This window comes from Panthera leo, chromosome F3 (assembly GCF_018350215.1).
Source record: "Panthera leo isolate Ple1 chromosome F3, P.leo_Ple1_pat1.1, whole genome shotgun sequence".
NCBI lineage: Eukaryota > Metazoa > Chordata > Mammalia > Carnivora > Felidae > Panthera > Panthera leo.
The window spans coordinates 1,102,027-1,124,173 of record NC_056696.1 but is presented as its reverse complement, the minus strand read 5'-3'; the positions used below and the strand labels follow the sequence as shown (position 1 = coordinate 1,124,173).

The 22,147-nt window shown below is 56.0% G+C and overlaps 1 protein-coding gene across 3 annotated transcripts in view; it reads left to right on the top strand.

Moving 5' to 3' along the window:
• SUSD4 (sushi domain containing 4) overlaps positions 1 to 22,147 on the top strand; it is a 94,921-nt gene that overhangs the window by 49,229 nt on the left and 23,545 nt on the right. For all 3 annotated transcript variants that reach the window (XM_042925382.1, XM_042925381.1, XM_042925380.1), the window contains 2 exons: positions 7,971 to 8,144; positions 11,708 to 11,896. In XM_042925382.1, the coding sequence (XP_042781316.1) occupies positions 7,971 to 8,144; positions 11,708 to 11,896 (363 nt within the window). The remainder of the gene's footprint in view (positions 1 to 7,970; positions 8,145 to 11,707; positions 11,897 to 22,147) is intronic.

The window sequence follows — 22,147 nt, the reverse complement described above, 5'->3', positions numbered from 1 at the left end:
GGGAGGGGAGCCTCGTGGCCCTTGTAGGCGGGAGGCCGGGGCCCACGCTCTGCATACTGGCCGGGCTCCCGATGCGCTTTGTCTGCTCGTCTGCGGGGCCCCCGCAGCCTTAGGCCATCTGGGTAAGGTTTGCATCCCTCAGGTGGGCGTTTGCTGAGAGTACTCACGCTGAGCAGCTTCGGGTTTCTGGGTCTTTGTGTGGCTTTTCCTGACATTTCGGCTCTAGGTGCGTTTGGCTGAAGCCATTCGGACTCATTCACCCCCTGGAAAGCACGTGTAAACCCTCCCGTTTTTCCTATTGGCTTGGTGCGCTTTTTATCAGCACCCGGAACCTGCCCCACGCCCGTCACTCAGGTGCACACACCCGGCCACCCCCAGTGCACACCTGGGCGTCTGCCCCTCACCTGGGCATCTTCGTGTTACCTGGACGTCTGCTCGCTACCTGTTACCTGGGCGTCTGCACCTTACCTGGGTGCCTGCTCGTTACCTGGACGTCTGCGCGTTACCTGGGCGTCCCTTCCCCACCAAGAGCGCTGTGTTTTAAGGAGGGTCGACGTGTGCACTGGGGACCGTGCACTGCCTCCTGAGGTTCCCACCTAGCCCCACGAAGCAGGTGTTACGACCTTACTTTCCAGACGAGAAAGTGCAGGTGAGAGGGGCCTCCCAGGAAGCGAGTCCAAGAGCGGGATTCAGATCCAGGCGTTGCCCCCGAGATGATGACCTCCAGGGGAGGGGGGAGCGGGTGACATGTGTCCTCCTGACGCCAGACCCACGCCCCTTGGGGGAGGCGTCGTGTCTGTTCGTTCAGGCCCCTGGTTCCCAAAGTGTGTGCCGTGGGCTCCTCGTCTCAAGAACTTGCTGAGAATACATCTTCAGGCCTCCGGACTTGGAAGGTGAGGAGTGAGAGCAGCTCTCTGCATATTTTTTTAAACTCCTGAAAACAGCTTGAGGCCCACACATGCCGGGACGTGCCAGAGTGTTTTCCCGGGGGGAGGACACGACGTTCTCTGGTGTGAGGCAGATCCTGGGAGATGAACTCGTACGGTCAGAGAGCGCCTGTGCTGGCACTGGGACTGGGACCAGCGTCCGACTCCTCGTTCAGTGCTCTTCCTGCAGAGCCCCCGGGGAGCCTGAGAAAGAGCGGGGTCTGGAACGTCCTCCAGGAGGCTGTCAGTTGTTCTGGGTGGCGAAGATGGGAGCTCATGGGGCTGAATCCCACTTGCCACCAGCATTTTCCACCTCCACTGTCTTCATCTTCTGGTTGTGGCCGACGTGGCCTGGAGCACGGGTCTCCACGTGTCCCCTCCCCGCAGACCGAATGGGGGACAGGCCATCCCTGCAGCAAGCACTATGTGTAAGTTCTTGCTAAGGGGCTTTGACGCCTGGAGGCCTGACCGGGGCTCCTGTAAAAGACAAAGGGTTTGGTACAAGGTTCTCCGAGCCTCCCAGGGGCAAGTGCAGAGTGCGTTTACGTAGTGTCGTCATGTTAGGAATTTTAAGTGAGCAGATGCGGCCTCACTCGTGGCCAGTGAGGGTGGCGGGTAAGCCCCGTGCCCTTGAACGCAGGGGCACAGCCGTTGTTCAACAGCAGCGCGTCCCGCTCCTTCTGGGTCACCTTCTGCGGTCACCCCTGGGTCAGGGCGAATGTCCCCCGGCTCCAGGGGCTCCACGAAGACAGAGACGCTCTAAGAATGCTTATTTACAGTCCTTTTCTCCACGTGTGTATCTTCCATCACCGGAAATGTCTCGTTGCTTTGGGCGTGGGCATCCGACAGCAGCTGTGTCCACAGGGACGGGCACCTGCTTGTCCCCGGGTTGCTGCGTCCTCACTGCCGTCTCCTCAGGCGGGAAAGCAGAGTGGTGCACGTCCCCGCCCCCGGGACCCCCATCCCCGTCCCCATCCCATCCCTGGACCCCCGTCCCCGCCCCCAGGACCCCCATCCCCAGGAGCACTGTCCCTTCTCATTTGTGCTGTCCCCATCCCTCCCCTCCCCTCCCCTCCCCCGTCTCTTGTGGCTTCAGTGCGAGTTTGGTTTACTTTCTTAAAAAGATTTCAACTTAACGTGGTCATGACGTGAGAGCAAAAACAAATCCAGAGCAAGTAAGGTCACGGTGGGGAGACACAGAGGGGATGAGTGACCTAAATGACCGTTATCATCCCTACAGGGTGACGGCTGGACACCACAGACAGGTTCGCTCAGCGGCACAGCCCTACCAGCTGCCCGAAGTGTCCCCGTGTCCCGGGGGCGCCGGGGTCCCGCCCGGTCTGAGCAAGGGCCGTGGAGGTGGGCTTGTGGCAGTGTCAGTGTCCCTCTGCTCACGCAGAGGACCCCGGTCAGACCGAGTGCAAAGGGCGCATGATTGTCAGGAGCCCCCAGCACCAGGCAGATGGTGTGGATTCCCCAGAAAGCAGGTTTTCCCGGGCTCGAAGGTGAAACCACCCAGATTAGGTTGGCTGCTTGTGAAGAATGGAGTGCTTCCCACCCGCGTCCTTCCACACCCACCGCAGGGGGACTGATTCTCCTGGCGCCAGGGCTGGGCCACGCCCATAGTCCCACCCGAGCCCACGTGTGCTGGGGACCCGCCTGGGCCTCCGGCGCGGAGCCCACGCGGGGAGGCTGTGCTGATGCCGCCTTCGCCGGGGTTCACAGCACTGCCCCGGGGGCGTGCGGGGAGCGCCTCTGCCCCGCGCGGTGCCCCAGGCGTCTGGACTCGGCAGGTTCTCAGGAGACATTCCAGGCGCAGCCGGTGGGTAGAGGGTATGGGGACCATCTGCTTTCACGTCCCTGCGAGCTCAGCTCTGGGAAACAGGTGTTTTCTGTCACCTCCTCGTCGCTGAGAGTGAAGGCGACATTCCAGAAGGTGGGAAGAGACGTCAAGTTCCTTCACCCGTGAAACGGTTGAGACCGTTGATCGAGAGAAAAGTAGGTCTGTGTTCTGGGCGGGGCAGCCTCTGCCTTCGGGAGATGGTAAGGGTTCATGGGTTTGGAAATCTAGGTGCCACCCTAGTCAGTCGTCCCCAAGTTCTGCCAGCACTCCCTGCTTGCCCGGCCGGAGGCCCCAGTTCAGCTGGGGGGACTCACTCCCAGTGAACTTCTCATTCTCTCTGGATTGCGTAGCTGTTTGTGTAAACTCATAGAACATAAACTCTACAGGAAAGCGCACGAAACCCCACAGCCCACAGAATTAGCACACAGTGGACAGCCCCCCGGCCCCCCAAGGCTGCCCCTCTCCTGGGTCAGGAGCTCGTGTCCTGGTTATCACTCGGCCCAGGCGTGCGCATTCCCAGACACGGCACCACTTCGATTTACCTTTGCCTTATTTTTGAATTCGTATACGTGGAATTCTACATTAGGTATTTTACGTTAGACTTTTCTACTCGGTTGTGAAATTACGCTGTTTTCCGTGTAGCTGTGGTTGGTACATTTGCAGGGTGTTCTGTTACAAATAGACCAGAACTTGAACATTCTGATGTTGATGGGCCTTCAGGATTTTTCTCACTGGGTCTGTTACAAATAAGTGGCCCGCCCTTATCCGTGGAGGACGTGTTCCAAGACCCCAATGGACCCCTGAAACTGTGGATGGTACCAAACGCTGTGTCACTGTTTTTTCCTACACATACACACCTACGATGAAGTGTAACGTGTAAATTAGATACAGGTGGAGATAAACATAGTAATTAATTATAAAATGGAATAATTATGCGGGGTGCCTGGGTGGCTCAGTCGGTTGAGCGTCCGACTTTGGCTCATGTCACGATCTCGCGGTCCGTGAGTTCGAGCCCCGTGTCGGGCTCTGTGCGGACGGCTCAGGGCCTGGGGCCTGCTTCCGATTCTGTGCCTCCCTCTCTCTCTGCCCCTCCCCTGCTCACCCTCTGTCTCTCTGTGTCTCAAAAATAAATAAACGTTTAAAAAAATAGAATAATTATAACACCACACCATAATAACAGTATGTGAACGTGGTCTCTGTCTCTAAACGTCTTGCTGTCCTGCCTTCACCTTCTTCTGTGAGGACAGTGACGATGAGATGCCCACGTGGGGAGACCACGTGACGTGAGCGACACGGGCAGGTGGCGCAGCGTGTGGTCAGTGGAGGACCATCTGCTTGCCGATGTGGACACCAAGGGGAGCGCCGCCGTGCTGCCGCGAATGCTCTTGACCTCACCTCTGGCGCCTGTTCCCCGGCTGTCCCGTGGCGGTGGTGTGGTGTGGACGGTGCCCGTTTCTCCCCACGGTGTCGTGTGACAACGTGCGTGAATGCTAACACCAGGGAAGCTCACCTGAGCCTCGGTGCCCAGTGTTGTCCCTGGGGCTCGGCCACGCAGCCTTGGTTGACCACTCACGGGGCTCGGCCTCCAGCTCCCCAGAGGCCGAGTGGATCCACAGGGACGCAGGCTCCCCAGCCTCAGTCACACCGTCAGCACAGAGCGTCTGCTGTGGCCTAGAGGCTCCCGGTGGACACGCTCGGCTCAGGGAGGGCACTAGGGAGGTCATGACCCAGGACCCGAGGGCAAAGACCGAACCTCTCTTTGGGTCGGGTAATCCCTCGGTGTGCGGGCCACAGCCGTGCTTCAGAAGCTCTGGGAGCTGCACGTCGCACGAAGCCAACCCCAGACCCCCGCCCTGATCTGCAAGGTGCCGTGTGGTCTGGCCTGTCTGTGGTTCAGACACGCCGACACCCGGCTGGTCCCTGTGCCCAAAACCTCCGTCTCCCGGATCCGCACAACTGAGTCCTTCTTGCCGCTGGGCTGTACTTAACAGATGTCCTCTCCTCAGGGCGCCCGTCCTGTCTTCCCAAATCCGGGGGGCCCTTGGTCAGTGTCCGTGTGACCTTGGCACCTGCTCGTCAGAGCCACCATCGTGCCCGTCGCGCTCTAGCTCACACATCTGCTCGTTTGTTAGCGGTCGCTCTGCACACGGCTGCCACGAGGTGCTGTTCCCGACCGTCTCTCTGTGCCCAGCACCCGGAGCGGGACTCAGCAGCCCGCTGCTGAGTGCGTGAGCGAGCCAGCGAATGGGACAGATGGGCGAGTAAATAAACGGTACAGATGCCGGTGTAAACAAACCCAGAGCCCTGCACAGCAGGACTCCCAGAGGCTGTGCTGCGCGGCCGTGAACGGGGGATCTCGAGTGCGTGCTACCAACTCAGTTCCCGGAAGCACTTTTTGGCGAGCACTGGTGTCTGAAGTTGGCGTTTTAGGGAATCAAATCAGTTTTCACACGGAACCAACACTTAAAAAGGGAGTAAGTCTAGCGTGTGGTGCGCATTCTTAAGACTTTTTTCCTTTTCTGCTCCGTTCTTTAGGACCCCCGTGTGCTAACTTCTTTAGGACCAGTTAATCTGTTCTTCGGTATAAATGCAAAACACCGCCTGAATATCCCCTCCTTCATCTGCTGACGGTATTAAATCCTTTGCCCCAAAGCAGGACTCACTCTCGGTGATGGCAGGCGGGTGAAGTTGATTTCTGGGAGGGAAGCCTTTGATAATCTCTCGGTTACGTCCCCGAAGTGTCCATTTGAGCGCTGTCTACGGAGGGTTTGATCGTTGACCCCATTCTGCACGACAGAATCAATACTGATGGACCTGTGTTCACAGTCCTTGGCAGTGGTGTTTTTATAGCGGCTTTTAAAAATCCTTGCTGCCTGCTGGATGCATTTGTGCTATAGAAAACCTGTGCTTTTTCCATTTGAAACCAGCACTGATGAAGATTACATTATTTTCAGACACTAAAGATCCTGGCTCATCTGTTTCCACAGAAATACTGTCCGTAGCCATTTACAGGTACCGTTGGCTGGTTGGGGCACACGCACTTCTTCAGCGGGGACGCTGGGCACCAGACGCCGTGGGTAAAAATTCAGGATGGCTCTGTGTGCCATTCGCTCCTGTCGAGGTGTGGTTTAGGGTTTATTACAGCTTGTCTGTTTCACTTCTGTCCTTTGTCCCAGCACAGCCCTGCTTACGGGAGCTCAGATTGCAGCCTCCAGCCCTCCGGTCGGTGGGCGCCCCGTCCCCCAGCAGCCGGTCCTCCACCGCGCCCCGTGGTGACCCCTCTCTGAGCAGAGGCTGGGAGGCTGTGGTTCCCTGTGACCTGTGTGTCACATGCCCTGTCTGTGCCCCGGCCCCTGCCTGTGGACACGGGCCTGTAGTTGGGAGTTCAGAGCCCTCTGTGTTACCGACCACCTCGCCGAGAAACCGTGAGGCTCCTTCCCTGGTCGGCCAGTGTCCCCATGCCCTCGGTGCCCGTGGACTTGACTCCCTGCAGCTGGCTGCCTGCTGAGCACAAATTCCAAGTCGGTCGTGGAAATGGCTGTTCCGTCACGTAGATTCCTGCCGCGGGGTCGATTTACGGCGAGGTTTTATAGGCGGGTGCCTTAATGAATGTGTTTGTATCTGCTGTGAATGATTCCTGCATCGTGATACTGAAGACCGATGCACGTTTTCCATTAAGAAGGCACCAGTGGTCTGACTGCGTGACGCCGGCCAGGGTTCTTCCGGCACTGATTCCGGGGGGACTCGGCTGTTCTGGTGGGAGACTGTTGGTTAAACGTGAGCAGCTGAAGCCCGTTGCCACCATCCAAAGTTCAAAGCCAAGAGGTCAGATTGGAGGCAGGACAGCGTTTCCAGCCAGATGGCCTCTGCTGAGATCCCCAGGCCCAGGGAAGGCCTGGTGGGCGGGACCCCGGGGGCTTCACGGTCCTGTTTCCCAGGGCGTTTCTTCTCTGCCAGACGTGTGGGGAGTCTAGAAGAGCAGAGTGGACGTGGGAGGAAGCCGGTGGCACAGTCCCTGCTCTCGAGAGGAGGGCAGAGCCGGCTGGCGAGCCTTGACTTTGGCGGCCGTCCCTCGGAACCCCGGGCCCTCGAACCCCCGTCTCTGGGAGCCCCCGGCCCTCGGAGCCTCTGGCCCTTCTCGGCCAAGGCTCTCCGGCGCTGACCTTCTGCGGTCAGATTCCCGGTGCTCCCTGTGCACCCAGCCCCACACCAAAGCTCTGGGCCGCCTTCCGCCGCCTCGGGCCTCAGAGCTGACAGTTCGGAGCTTCGCGGGCCCGGAAGGTCCGGGTTTCTGTTGACGCTGTTCCAGCCGTGTGGGGGTCCAATAAGAACCGTCATAACAAATTCCGAAGCTTGGAGCGCAACCCCCCGTAAGGCAGGGCCTCCTGACTCTTGACAGTGGGATAAACCTCTCGCTCGGGCGCGTGTGAGTCGGAGGCAGGGCCGGCTGGCGGCTGTGCGCTGAGCTGGGAGGAGACGGCGCTGGAGGCCCAGGGTTAGACGTCACTCGCTTTATTTTATCTCTTGATCATCTGCTGTGTGCACCCCTTGTTCCTCGGGCCCTCGTTCGGGCGGCCCGTCCCCTCCCGACCTCCGCACCGCTCCAGCTGCCCCCTTGGGAGGCAGTGCTGGCGGCCGCACGTGCGGGGAAGGTCGGTGGGAAGTCCTGGCAGGTGCAGTCCTGCCTCGGCCCCTCTTTTCCACCAGGCGTATCTTCTGTGCCCCACAGGCCGAGGCTGCGGGCCGTGGGGGGGGACCACCACGTGGGCGGCGGCGTGAACCCCCAACTCTTGTGTTTCTTCACTCATTTCCACAATCACCGAGAGCTCACTGTGTGGTATCGGGTGTCACAGGCAGGAGATGAAGTTGCTTTCGTGGCCGGATCCCCCTTCCTATGTCCCTCCCCGTGTCCCTCTCGTGTCCCTCCCCCTGCCCCTCCCGTGTCCCTCCCGTGCCCCTCCCTGCGTCCCTCCCTGTGTCCCTCCCTGTGTCCCACCCTGTGTCCCTCTCATGCCCTCCCGTGTCCCTCCCTGTGTCCTCTCCCGTGTCCCTCCTGTGTCTCTGAGAAGCAGGCTGTGCCGCTCGCGGGCACACCTGAGCCCCGAGTGGAGCCTGAGGCCGGGTCTGGGAAGAGGAGTGAAGCTGGGAGCCACGAGCGGTGTGAGTCGGGTTGATAACGTGTCCTGTTCACGCAATTGCAGATTGCCGCGTCCCTCAGGTGGAAGATGCTGAGATCCGTAACAAGACCTACAGACAGGGAGATAAGCTGATCGTCACCTGTCACGACGGGTTCAAGATCCGTTACCCCGACCTTCACAACATGGTTTCGCTGTGTCGCGATGATGGGACTTGGGACAATCTGCCCCTCTGTCAAGGTGGGTGCAGAGCACGTGTCCCTAACAGGTCGCGGGGACTGCGCTCGGCCCGCGCCCCCTGCACTGGGATCGGAGTCCCCGCACCCTCCCTGCAAAAGCATTCGCGGAAATACCTCATTGTTCAGGAGATAAGAGGCTGGCGGCCGGGCGTGAGCTCAGTGATGAATTATTGCATATTCAATGAAAACAGTATTTACACTCATTTCAGTGGTGGTGAGAACACACTTATGGCTAATCTCACAGAGGCCTCTGTAAGATTACAGAGGATCTTCATAATGCGATCCCTTTTTATAATGCACAAGGATCAGAAAAATAATCAAATTCAGATTTATCTAAACCGCACAGTGAGTATTCCTTGCACTTTTAAAATTGGGCCGACGTCGACCCTGTTTGTGAAAATAAGTCCCCCCATTCACATCAGTTCTGATTTTATTTTTTGACATGTGACCTGGACCGAGGGCCCAAGAGGCCCACGCATAATTCATCATTTGAGGGGAGGGCGGGCCGGGTCCGGTGACGGCCAACGTGGGCCCCGCGCGTGGGAGTCCGGCTGGCAGGCTCTGACGCTCTGCGAGCCGTGGTTGCAGATAAGTGGTTTCCTTCCGTGGGGGCTGGAGTCGGGGCCCCTCAGGAGAACGTGGGCGCAGGACTGGAGGACGGGGGACACGCACCCCACCACACGGCAGGGCTCTCCGCGGAAACTCCCCTCACCCCGCGGCTGCTCCCCCGCTTTCTAGAGGTTCCCTTTCACACCACGTGAGGACCACGTGCCCCTTCACCAGCTCTTTCGGTCGCGGTTACTTTTTTTAAATGCCCAATGGCAGGGCCCTTGTCAGGGGCTCAGGTGCGGCTCTCCCCGTGCTCGCCCAGCCCCTCCGTCCACCGCCCCACACTCAGGTCTCAGCGCGGCAGGAGGGAGCAGGCCCACCGGGCTGGAGACTGGTGCTTCGTCAGTCAGCCCTGCAGGCCAGCCTCATTCCTCCAGTGGCCTGGTCTGCACCCACCGGCCCTCCACTGGAGCCCCCGCCTGTGCCCCCCACCATGGGACCCCTGCCCGCCCCTCTCCTCCACTGGAGCCCCCGCCTGTGCCCCCCCCCCCATGGGACCCCTGCCCGCCCCTCTCCTCCACTGGAGCCCCCGCCTGTGCCCCCCCCCCAATGGGACCCCTGCCCTCCCCTCTCCTCCACTGGAGCCCCTGCCTGTGCCTCCCCCCAATGGGACCCCTGCCCTCCCCTCTCCTCCACTGGAGCCCCCGCCTGTGCCCCCCCATGGGACCCCTCCTCTCCCCTCCCCTCCACTGGAGCCCCCGCCTGTGCCCCCCCATGGGACCCCTGCCCTCCCCTCCCCTCCACTGGAGCCCCCGCCTGTGCCCCCCCCCAATGGGACCCCTGCCCTCCCCTCTCCTCCACTGGAGCCCCCGCCTGTGCCCCCCCGCAATGGGACCCCTGTCCTCTCCTCCCCTCCACTGGAGCCCCCGCCTGTGCCTCCCCATGGGACCCCTCCTCTCCCCTCCCCTCCACTGGAGCACCCGCCTGTGCCCCCCCATGGGACCCCTGCCCTCCCCTCCCCTCCCCTCCACTGGGGCCCTATCTGTGCCCTGCCTGAGGCAGCCTGACTCCTCAGAGCCCTGGGGGGAATATAATTGGCCCTTAGAATGACATAACCCTGAGGCTTTCACTGTAGAACCGGGGGCCTGAAGCCCAAGGAGGAGCCACTCTATTATCTAGAGGTGCAGGTAGGAATCACATTACTGACTCAAAGTCTGGTTTCTACTGCTGTGTTTAGGACGGGACGGCCTGTCCCTAGGCACACAGCGTCTCTTTCTTTCTTTGATTTACTGCTTGAGTCATAACCCCTTCTGTCTGCTTTTGGGCGGTCGGGGAGCCCTGTCCCAAGGCCCCTTTTCCGGGGGAACTTCGGGTATTGGAGAGCAGCGCATGATGCCCGCTGTGGGCCGTGGGCCACCTGGTTGCTCCTTGGGGAAGCCAGCTTACCTGTGTGGGCGGCTCAGAACTGCACTCTTCCCCGGCAGGAGGCGAGGGTCCCCTGTGTCAGCGCCTCTGAACTTGCTCGGTTCTGATGCATCACGTGTTCGTGCCAATACCGTGTTCTGTTTTCTCAGTTACTGATTCCGTTCGTTCCTGACCCCCAGCCCCACCCTGCCCCCGATATTTCACTTTCGTTACGAACACCGTCCACGTTCAGCTCCGTCGTTAAATCATCGAGGGCCGTGGAGAGGCGATGTGGCTGCGTCTCAGATACGGTCCACCCCGAGTGTTGGCTGGTGCGGGGGGTGGTCTCTTGGGTCCGCAGATCTCTGTGGCTCCAGCACACGGCCGTGTGGGGTCCGCCCAGAGTCCGCGTCTCCCGAAGTTCTGCATGCTGGGGGGGCCTCTCTGGCCGCACCCTGGTCTCACCCTCGTACACGGACGTCACCTGCCGGTTTGCTGACCAAACAGTTTCCCGAAGACAAAGCCCTCTGATGCTTCTGATACGTAACACAGCCGCCTAAAAAGAAGGCCCGGTCACCTGCTGCGGGGGGTGTGATGTAATTTGTACTCGGTGAATGGAAGGGAAAGGAGGGATTTCCATTATACGTTATTTATTTCACACACAGTTAGTTCTCCCCAGGAAGAGCACGGCTCGGCAGGGCCATTATTCCCGCCAGTGGAACCACTGAAGGCAGTAAGAGACCCCATGGTTGCAGTGGATGCCACACCAGGTGGGTCTGTGTGCTGGGAATGCCCCACTGGGCTGCACAGATCCCACTGGAAGTGTCCCCTGGGCTGCACGGGCTCCTGTGTCAGTGCTGGACCCAGCCCCACTTGCACTCGGAAAGCACACAGAACTGGGCCTCCAAGAGGGCCCCACAGCTGCACCAGCACCCGGAGCCTTAGTGTCCGTCCCTGGGCTCCACACAGACCCGAACCAGAGGGCTCAGGGGAGGACCCAGCAGTCTGCTCTGCGACGCCCTCTGTCCAGGTCACTCTCAAGGCTGAGAGCCACGGGGTCCCTTACCCACTGCACATAAAACACAGCTGGGTCTTTGGGCGGAATCACACCGGGTCAGGCGGGCATCCACTCTGTAATCCGCACAGCAGCAGGGGGTTTGCGTGATAGCCTTCTCGAACGCCCCAGACCACCCCCAACCCCACCCCCCGACCGTTGAAACAGTCAGGGTGTTGGTCCCTCCACGGTGGTTCTCAGCCCGGCGGCACATTCAACTTATTTGGAGAGTGTCCAGGCTGCCTGTGGACCCGGGGCACGGGACCGGGCGTTGGTGTTTATCAAAAGTTCCTCGGGTGATTCTCAGGTGCAGTCAGGGCTACGACCACCGGCCAGGGCCCTGCAGCTACCACCCCCCCCCACCCGCCGTGTGCAGCTGTAAAACCTAACATCCGAGTCACGAATGGGATAGTGGAGCAGATGAAGGGGTGTGGCCAAGGCGCTCAGTCCCCAGAGGCCAGGTCACGCTTCCAGCGAGTGAATCCACCGGGGCGGTGGCGGATCTGAAGGTGCACAGAGGCGATCGAGCCAGACTGTCCCCTTCTGTCCCCTCGCAGGCTGCCTGAGACCTCTCTCCTCCTCTAACGGCTACGTGAACATCTCCGAGTTCCAGACCTCCTTCCCCGTGGGGACCGTCATCTCCTATCACTGCTTTCCTGGCTTTAAGCTGGAGGGGTCGGAGTATCTCGAATGCTTGCACAACCTCATCTGGTCGTCCAGCCCGCCCCGGTGCCTCGCTCTGGAAGGTAACGTGCCTCCCTGTTTCGCGGCTGGATCTTGGGTCATTGAAGCGGACGTGTCGCTAGGAGAGCTGAGCGTTACGGTCACAGTATTCTGTTTCCTGAGCACACGGGGCCCGAGCTGAGGCAGCGAGCCTGGCCATCGGCCGAGAGGCAGGACTTAGAACCGTCGTAAAACCGGCTCCCCTCCCCTGCCCGTCCTAGGCTTAAAGGGAATAAAAGAGAAAAGTTTCAAGCATCAAAGGTTAAACTGCAAAATATTGCAGAATTAAATGAAATGTCTTCAAAAATTAATTTTCTCTGCACTAAATGAAAACAGATTGTATTACGGCATCGTTAATCTCACCCCTCATTTTATCGTTGTGTCAATGTTTCTTCCTATTTCCGAGCAGTTTATGGCTTAGCTGTAAATGCTTTGCTGGGAGCACACACGCTTGGAAGCCTGAAACCAAGAGCTCCTTCCTCCGTGGTCTCCCTAAACGTCTGTGATGATTCTAGAGCGTGGTTCACGAAGAGGCACTGATCAGTGAGGGGACGGGGCGCCCAGTGACAGGATCAGGCCCGTGTCTGGGGGGTAGAGCCGTACAGACTTCTGCCAGGAAAGGTGGGCATGCTGGCTCGGCCCTGGCTTTAATGCGGGTCTTGAAATTATGATCAAACAAACACCAGTTTTCTTCTGGGCGTCTGAGCCCGGTGGGGAGAAGAAAACGAGAGCTCCAGTAGGAGCCTGTCCACAGCTCGTGTGGCCTCTCGTGGGAAGCAAGACACGACAACATGGTGTTCTCTCCAGGCTGTGCGTGCGGTGCGGGAAGAGGCTGGGGGTTCCGGAAAGCGCCTCCCCCGGGGATTTGGACTTGGAGTGGGGGGGGGGTGGAGCGTCGGCAGGGAGGGGGGAAGAGGGGCTGCCGGACCACCAGCGGCAGCGGTGTCCTCAGAGCCCAACCCCCACTGCCCACCCATCCCAAATCCCCCGGGGTCAGCCTCCAGGGGACATGTCAGAAGAGATGTGGGTGCACAGTTAAATCTGAGTTTTGGATAAACAGCAAATGATTTCTTAAAAAAATGTTTTTAATATGTATGTATTTTTGAGAAAGAGAGAGACAGAGCAGGGGAGCAGCAGAGAGAGAGGGAGACAAGAATCCAAAGCAGCCTCCAGGCTCTGAGCTGTCAGCACAGAGCCCAACCTGGGGCTCGAACCCATGAACCGTGAGATCCTGACTGAGCTGAAGTCGGACGCTCAACTGACTGAGCCCCCCAGGTGCCCCAACAGCAAACTATTTCTTACTGTGAACGTGCCCTGAACGTTGCATGGGACTTAACTCATGGTGGAAAATTACTTTGTTAAATTTGAAGTTGATATAACCGAGTGTGCGGTGTTCTCACTCGTTAAACCGGCGACCCTAACCTCAGGGTGGGGCGTCCTGTGTCCCTCCCCCCCATCTGGACCGCAGGCTGAGGTGAGCCTGGGTCCAGGAGAGGGGACTCTGAGGTCCGGAAGCGTCTCCCTGCGCAGACAACCAGAAACAGAGACTCGGTAGAGGGAGTCGTTGGCGGGATCCCGTCAGTTCAAAATGCCGGTTTTCACACCTCTTCAAGTCGGTCGCGTTCTGATCAGCTCCGTTTTGAGACTTTGAACGCTTGTTTTTGTGGAGCCTGGAGAACACGGTGTGAACAGGTACGGCAAACTTGGAGGTCTGAACGGGGAGGTGGGCCGCGGCCCCCGCCAGCGAGGGCCGTGGCCCAGGGGGCCGCCTGCGTCGCAAATGCCGAGTCCTTCCTAGAGTTTTGTTGTGTGCGTTTAGATCACCTTTATTCCCCCGCATGGTGCCGTAAAACCCCTGCCAGACCCAGGTGCGGGACCTGGCACTGCTAACCAGCTGGACACCCCAAAGCCACGATCCTGGACCCAGAGCCACGGTGCAGCCTGAAGGCTTTTTGTCTCAAGACTTGATAGAAACGGGGCTGAATTAAACGATGGGTCAAAGTAACAAGGGCGACTTTACGACACGTTATCCAGCGGGGCCCCGGCGTCGGTGTTTCTTCAGCTCTGCCGGGATCGTGTGCCAAGTTGGTGGGGGGCAGGACCCTATTTGTACAACATAGTCACTGGGCGTGCGTGGTCGGTGAACCGTCCTGAAGGGCTCTGCCCCTTGCACGTGCCGCTGTTTCCCCCTCAGTGTCCATCTTTCCGAGCTCACAAGCTGATTTTTCTTGATGGCCCAGTGGAGATCTGTGCACGGTGCTGGGGAAGCAGGAAGCTCTCAGGGGCTTCTAAAAATGGGGCAATTTGGCCCCCGAGTGCCCGGGTCTGGACGGCTGTGCCGTGGCACTTTCCGGGCTCACCGTGACCGCCAGCCCATTGGCTGTCCGTGTGCCTGTCCTGCAGCTCCCCCAGCCCCGGCTTTTCCAAACCTGCTAAGGGCCAGGAGAAGGGGTCACACAGAGGGCCAGGAGGCAGGTGGCACACTGAGCAAGGGAGGGCACCGCCATCAGACCCGCCGGGCGGGCTCCCATCCTGGGTCTCCCCCTTCATCGCTTTGCCCCGGGGTGGGTCACTTGGCTTGTCCGTCCCCATTTCCGCACCTGCCAAATGGGGCAGATGGTTATGTTCCTCCCGAGACCGTGAGGCTCCACGTGGTAACGAGTTCGGAGTCGGTGAGTGGTCCTCCAAGTGGCCGCCGTTATCACTGTGCTCAGAATTTAGATACGTAGGCCGGTCTGGACATGGCTGTGCGAACAGAGTACCGAGCTTTTCTGCTCGTACATTATGACTGTTCTCGCTGCTCTGGTGTTTGCAGATAAGACGAATCCCAGATGACAGAAACCCTGAACCACAGCAATTTGCATTAATTTTGAGAGCTTACTGTGTGTCACAGTGTTGGACACAGTAACTCAGTCTTCCTAGTGAGACAGGTGCTGTTTTAACCCACTTCACTGATGGGCAGACCCAGGCTTGTAAAGTTCCAGAAACTCACCAGTTCATACCACCAGTAAGTGGGCGAGCTGGGACTCAGACATGGGTCTCTGTCACCCCAGAGCTCATGTTCCTAATCACCAGGGCACTTTATCCAATTAAATTGATTGCTTTACGTCCAACAGGGAAACAATAGCCATTTTGTAAAGAGTGAAAAAATTTTGAAAAAACACATAGGAAGGGACTCCTATGTTGTTGTTCGTCCTGTGGGAATCCTAGCTGCAGGGCACGTGAGGCCAGATGGAGGCCGCTCGCTGTTGTGCCCAGGGCCCGCCGTCTCCCCGTCACGGTGGAGAGCCCACCAGGGTAGTGTCTCCTGTCACAGACCAGGTCTGACACCTTGAAGGACAACCTGACCTGTCCAGACCCTCCACCCCTGGGTCCTGGCTCTTCTGCCACACGGTGCCTCTTGGCCTCACTCGGCTGGAGGGCACCTGGTGAGGTCAGGCTTCTCCAGCTCCGATGGCCGCCCCAAGGTGTCCGTGACCCCAGGATGGATGCCTGGCCTCATGAGGGGCTCACATTTCGGAAGGAGAAGCTCCGGCAGCTTCGCTGAAGGCCCAGGTCATGTGTCCAAGGTCAGGACACTTGCCGCACTGAGAGCGGAAGGTCCTGGAGCACGCGTTCCCTGTAGCTGCGCCGGGGGCAGGGGACAAAGCACCTGAAATCATAGTCTCGAACCACAACGTCGCTCCATCGTTGAAAAATAGACGCGAGGCTTTAAAACGAAGGTTATAATAAAGGACAATGAACGACACTATATGATGATACAGGTGTCAATCCACCAAGAAGGTACAGCATTTATAAATACATATGTACCCAACGTAGGAGCCCCTGAATAGTTAAAGCAAATATAAGCAGACCTACAAGAAGAAATTTATAGCAATACAATGATACCAGGGGACTTTAACACCCGCTTACATCAATGGACAGATCATCACACAGAAAATCAATCAGGAAACATCAACCTCAAATGACACATTATACCAGATGGGCTTAACAGACGTATACACAGTACTCCACCCCAAACCAGCAGAATACACATTCTTCTCAAGTACACGTGGAACTCTGTGTCCGGGACACATCACGTGTTAAGCCACAAAGCAAGTCGTAATAAACGCAAGAAGACTGACATCCTATCAAGTATCTTTTCTGACCACAATGGTATAAAACTAGAAATCAATTACAAGAAGAAAAACTGGGAAAACAAATACGTGGAGATTAAATAACATGTTACTGAACAAGTGCTGGGTCATAGAAGAAATCAAAGGAGAAGTAAAAAAAAAATACGTAGACACAAATGAAAAAAAGAAATGTGACATAATGAAATCTACAGGATACAGCAACAATGGTTCTAAGGGAAAAGTTCATAACCATACAAGCCTACCTCAAGACACCAGAGAAATCTCAAATAAACAATTTACACCTAAAGGAACTGGAAGAAGAACCAGCAAAGCCCAAAGTTAACAGAAAGAAGGATATAACAAAGATCAGGAAGGAAATAAGTGAAATAGAGACTCAAATGATAATAGAAAGATCAATGAAACTAAGAGCTAGTTTTTCGAAAAAATAAACAAAATTGACAAACTTTTAGCCGGATTCACCAGTAAAAAGGAGAAAGGCCTCAAATAAAATCAGAAATGAAAGAGGAGAAGTTACAGCCAACAGCACACAAATACAGAGGATAAAAGGGGCTACTAGAACAATTCTATACCAACAAAAGTGGACAACATAGAAAAAAATGGATAAATTCCTAGAAACTTATGATCTTCCCAGACTGAATCATGAAGAAAATCTGAATAGACTGATTACTAGTAAGAAGATTGAGTCAGTGATCAAAAACCTCCCAAGAAACCAAAGTCCAGTACCAGTTAGTTTCAGTGGTGAATTCTACCAAACATCCAAAGATTTAATGGCAATCCTTCTCAAACTCTTCTAAAACACTGAAGAGGAGAAAATGCTTCCAAAGTCATTTTACAAGGCCAGCATTACCCTGATACTAAAACCAGATAATGACAACACAAGAAAATTATAAGCCAGTATCCCCGATGAACAGTCATGTAAAAATCATCAACAAGGTATTAGCAAAATGAATTCAACAATGTATTTAGAAGATCACATACAATGATCAAGTGGGATTTATTCCAGGGATGCAAGAGTGGTCAACATTTGTAAGTCAGTCATCGTGATACGCCACATTAACAAAACAGAAGGTAAAAATCACGCGGTCATGTCAATAGATGCAGGAAAAGCATTTGTCAATATTCAACATCCTTTTATGATAAAAACTCTCCACAAAGTGTGTGTAGAAGGAATGTACCTCAAGGTAATGAAAGTCATAATATGACAAACTCAAAGCTAATATACTCAACAATGAAAAGCTGAAAACTTTTCCTCTAACGTCAGGGACAAGACAAGGATGCCCCTTCTCCCTCTTTTATTCAACATAGTACTGGAAGTGCTAGTCAGAGCAATTAGGCAAGGAAAAAAAATAAAGGCACATAAAGAAAAAGTAAAACTGCTACTATGTGTAGATGACATGATACTATATATAGAAAACTCGGAAGACTCCACCAAAAAACTGTTAGAATAAATGAACTTAGTAGAAGTTGCTGGACACAACATTAATATACAAATATCTGCTGCTTTTCTATACACGAATAGCAAACCGTCAGAGAAATCAAGAAAACAGTGTCATTTACAATCACATCAGAAAGAATCAAATAGGATGAGAGGGTGATCTGGCTATGACATTTGTCACCCATTGATCACCAAGGTTGATTTGGCTGGCTGGGCAGGTGTCCCCTTCCTCCCTCAGCTCTCCACACACGTCCCTCCCGAAGCTGCACACTTAGTAGAAGCGGACGACCTTCCCTAATAGAGGAGGATGGTCAAAGGCATACAAGTGGCTGTGTTCACCTCCTAGGACCTCCAAACAAGCTCTCAAAGTCCATTTGTGGGAGAGTGTAGGGCAGTCAAGCTTCCAAGACTCAACACATTCAAGTGAGGCGCTGCATGCGGCGGTCTGCCTTTCTGTAAAATTAAGAAATGAAAGAAGAGTAAAATACTAACCAAGGAGGTGAAAAATCTAACCAAGGAGGTGAAAGACTGGTACACTGAAAACTGTAAGACTTTGATGAAAGAAACTGAAGGTGACACGAACAAATGGAAAGACATTCCACACTCATGGGTTAGAAGAACAGATTTGTTACAGTGTCCGTGCTAGCCAAGGCAATCTACGGATTCAAAGCTGTCAAAATTCCAATGGTGTTTCTTCACAGAAATAGAACAAATCATCCTAAAATTTGTGTGGAACCACAAAGGACCCTAGAGAGCCAAAACAGTCTTGAGAAAGAAGAGTAAAGCCAAAGGTATCACACTCCCTGATTTCAAACACTATTACAAAGCTATAGCAGTTAGAGCAGTGTGGTCCTGGCACAAAAATAGACATGTAGATGGATAGAACAGAATAGAGATCCCAGAAATAAACCCACAATTCTATGGTCAATTACCTTACGACAAAGAAGGCAAGAATACACGATGGGGAAAAGAAAATCTCTTCAACAAATGGCGCCGGGAGAACCTGACAGCTACATGCAAAAGAATGAAACTGGACCACTTTCTTACATCATATACAAAAATAAACTCAACATGGATTAAAGACCTGAGTGTGAGGTCTGAAACCATAAAAATCCTAGAAGAAAACATAGGTGGTAAGCTCCTTGACATCTGCCTCAGTGAGGTTTTCTTGGCCCTGACTCCAAAGATAAAGGAAGCCAAAGCAAAACTAAGCAGGCGGGATTACATCAAAATAAAATGCTGCCATGAAGGAAATCACCGAGAAAATGAAGAGGTAGCCTACTGAATGGGAGAAGATGTTTGCTAATCATATGACCGATGAGAGGTTAATATCCAAAATATATAAAGAACTCATGCAACTCAATAACAACAAACACCCCCAAACCATTGAGTTAAAAATGGGTAAAAGATCTGAACAGATATTTTCCCAAAGAAGACATCCAGATGGCAAACAGACCCATGAGAAGATGCTCAACGTCACTTCTCATCAGGGAAATACAAATCAAAACCAGGATGAGATGTCGCCTCACACCTGTCAGGATGGCCAGAATCAACAACACAAGAAACAACAGGTGTCGGCGAGGATGCGGAGAGAGGGGAACCCTCGTGGCACTGTTGGTGGGAATGCAAACTGGTGCAGCCACCATGGAGAACAGTACGGAGTTTCCTCAAAAAAATTAGAAATAGATCTACCCTATGACCCAGCAATTCCACTTCTGGGTATTTACCCAAGGAACACAAGAACACTAATTCAGAGGGATACATGCACCCCAGTGTTTACTGGAACATTATTTACAGTAGCCAAGAAACAGAAACAACCTAATTGTCCATCAGTAGATGAATGGGTAAGAAAGATGTGGTTTTTATACACAATGGAATATTACTCAGCCATAAAGTCAGCAATCAGACCTTGCCATTTGCAATGGCAGGGACGAGTTTTATGTTAAAATGTCAGACAAATACTGCATGGTTTCACTTTCGTGTGGTGGAATCTGAAAAACAAAACAAAACCCAGACTCCTAGATTGAGAGAACATATTTGGTGGTTGGTAGGGGTGGGGTGGGTGCAATGGGGGGAGGGGTCAGGAAATACAAACTCCCAGTTATGAACAGCGTGGGGAATATACCCAGCGATGTTGTATTAACGGTGTGTGGTGACACGGGTCACCAGACTTGCTGCGGTGGCCATTTCGCTGTGTTTGCAAATGTCAAATCAGTGTGTTGCACAGGTAATGTAATACTGTGTGTCACTGGGACCTCGGTGAGGAAGAAGAAGGCGGCGGGGAGCAGGGGCATCCAGAAAGGTGGGGAGCCTGGCCCCGGGGGTCGTTGCCTGTGTTTGTTTTTCCCAAACAGGGACTAAATCACCCCAGGATCCGCGGGCACGAAGGTGCCATTTGCGGTGACTCGGGCCGTGGCTTCGCCAGCGCAGAACTTTTCAACAGGTGCCGGGCTGGCGTTTCCCCCGCGGAACAAGCAAAGCCGACCCCATTAGCAGCTGAACGTGGGAAAGTTTGTTTCTAAATCCGACCAGTCTCACCACTCAAATTGCCCAAAGTAATTTTTTCCCTTCTGCTCACTTGAGAGCGCACAGGCTCAGGGATGCAGGCTTAACCCACGGTTTCAGCCTCAAATTACAGGAACGCAGCACTCGATTTCCTGAGAACCTGCCAGCGCCCAGGGGTCCGCTCAGGTCCACGTCCTTCTGCAAGAGAAAGAGCAAAAAATAAGAACCTGAAAAACCCTGTTTGGCCAAATGTGAAATAACTGGAAAGGTTCCAGTTTAGGAGCAAAACCGAGAGCCAGTGTGGATGTGAAGGTCTGGCTGCGGTGGAGCGGAGTCAGGACCTGGGGGGGTCCCAGAGCCCCCAGTGCGATTTCCCTGCAGGAACCTGGGCCTCCCGCAGCGGCACCGCCGAGGCGACCCAGTGCCGGGAACAGCAGACACGCAGCAGGGAGTGTGGGCTCCTCCATGCGACCCGCCGGAGCCCCTCGGGGTCCAGGATGCACCCAAGGGCGCCTACCCCGTGCCAGCGCCGTCCGTCTTAAAGAAGGAGCACTGGAGCACCCCAGGAGTCGTTGTGAAGAAGGGTGCCGTGCGCTCTCTGGGCTGTGAGGTCACGTGTCGCTGGGTCCGCCCCAAACCAGGCGGGACCCCCCGTGGCACCAGACCAGCCAGCCAGGGGGAGGGGCGTCTCCACGGCCTTCCTGCCCTGGGTCCCCGGAAAGACACTGAAGAATCAGATCCCTGGGTTAACCGGAAACTCTCCTGCACCGGGTTCTAAGTAACTTGGCGGGACCGAGCCCCCAGCGGGATTTCCTGGAGCTGAGTTTGGACCATCCGTCTGGAATTCCTTAGACACCCGCCTCCCTTTCTGCCCCTCCCCACGCCCCCCTGCGCCTCCTTGGCAGAAATGAAGCAGTAGCGACCGGTTGACTGGGTGTGTCCCCGCCTGGGAGGGCGTGCCAGCCCCTGGGTCTGCACCCACGCCCACCCCCTCCCTGCCTCTCTGTGCCCCCTCCTCACCCACACTCTCCAACAGGGAGAACTCAGACTTGGCCTTCCTATGAGCAGCGTGGGGACCACACGGTGAACAGCCACCGGCGGAACCTCCCTTTGATTCATTCCACGGGCCTGGACACCGCCCCACGCGCCCCTCCCCCCCCCCAGGTGCCTCACCCTGACAAGTGCCACAAGTGTCACGATACATGTGCTGCCATCCGGCAGATGAGGAAACTGAGGCTCGGATGGCGTGTACCCTCTCCCAAGGTTGCCTGCTCCTGGGGTGGGGGGTGAGCCCGCAGCTCTTCCTGGTTCCCGGGGCCCAGCACACCTGCTGGAAGCCAGGGTCTGGGTTCTAAGTCTGGCTCCGCGGGTCCGTCTTTTCGATGCAGGCCCCCCACTCCTCCCAGAGCCACATCCCCGACTCTGCTCCTGCCCAGAACGCTCTGCTCCCAGAGAGGCTGCAGAGGGGAGGGGGCACGAGGAGAGGCCCCCGCAACCACCCGCAGGACCCAGGGCACCATCCCCGCGGAGGGAGCCGTGGCTGCACAGGGTGGTCCTGCACCAGGCACCTCCTGTAGCCTCGGAACGGCTCTGGGCCCTGCCGCTCGCCCTTTGTGGAAGGAGCAGGCCCTGCGGGGCAGCCAGAGCTCCCCTGGCGGTGCCCCTTCTGTGGCTCATGCCGGCTTCTCCGCCCCCTGGTGCTCGGGGCACCGGGTTTTCTGTCACGTGTCACGTATGACGTACTAGGTACGACGTTCTCTTATCGAGGAGGGAGGACACGCTCCGTGATCGGATGACGTTGTCGAGGGAGGACACGCTCTGTGATGGGCCCGAGCCGCGCTGCAAATGCAGGGGGGCAACGTGGGCATTCCTTCCTATCCCCTCCTTCCTGGCCCGGACATGCACTTGCCTACGGTGGGAAGAGCAGTGACCAGCTGGCCACCCACACCCACCGGACCCCCCACCTCGGCCGGGCCTGGGCTCCCAAGCCCCCTGCAGACGCGCGTCCGACCCTGCCGCTCAGGGTTCGGTATGAGATTGAATCAGCAGAACACGAAGAGCAACGAATGCCCTCTTCCTAACTCGGTGTAGCCCTGGGGCTCCTATTCAGGGAAGACGGGAGGGAGGCTCTCTGTTTATCCGCCCGCACCCTCCCTCCCTAATGTACAGGGGCCAGGACTACCTGGTCAGAGGGCCCT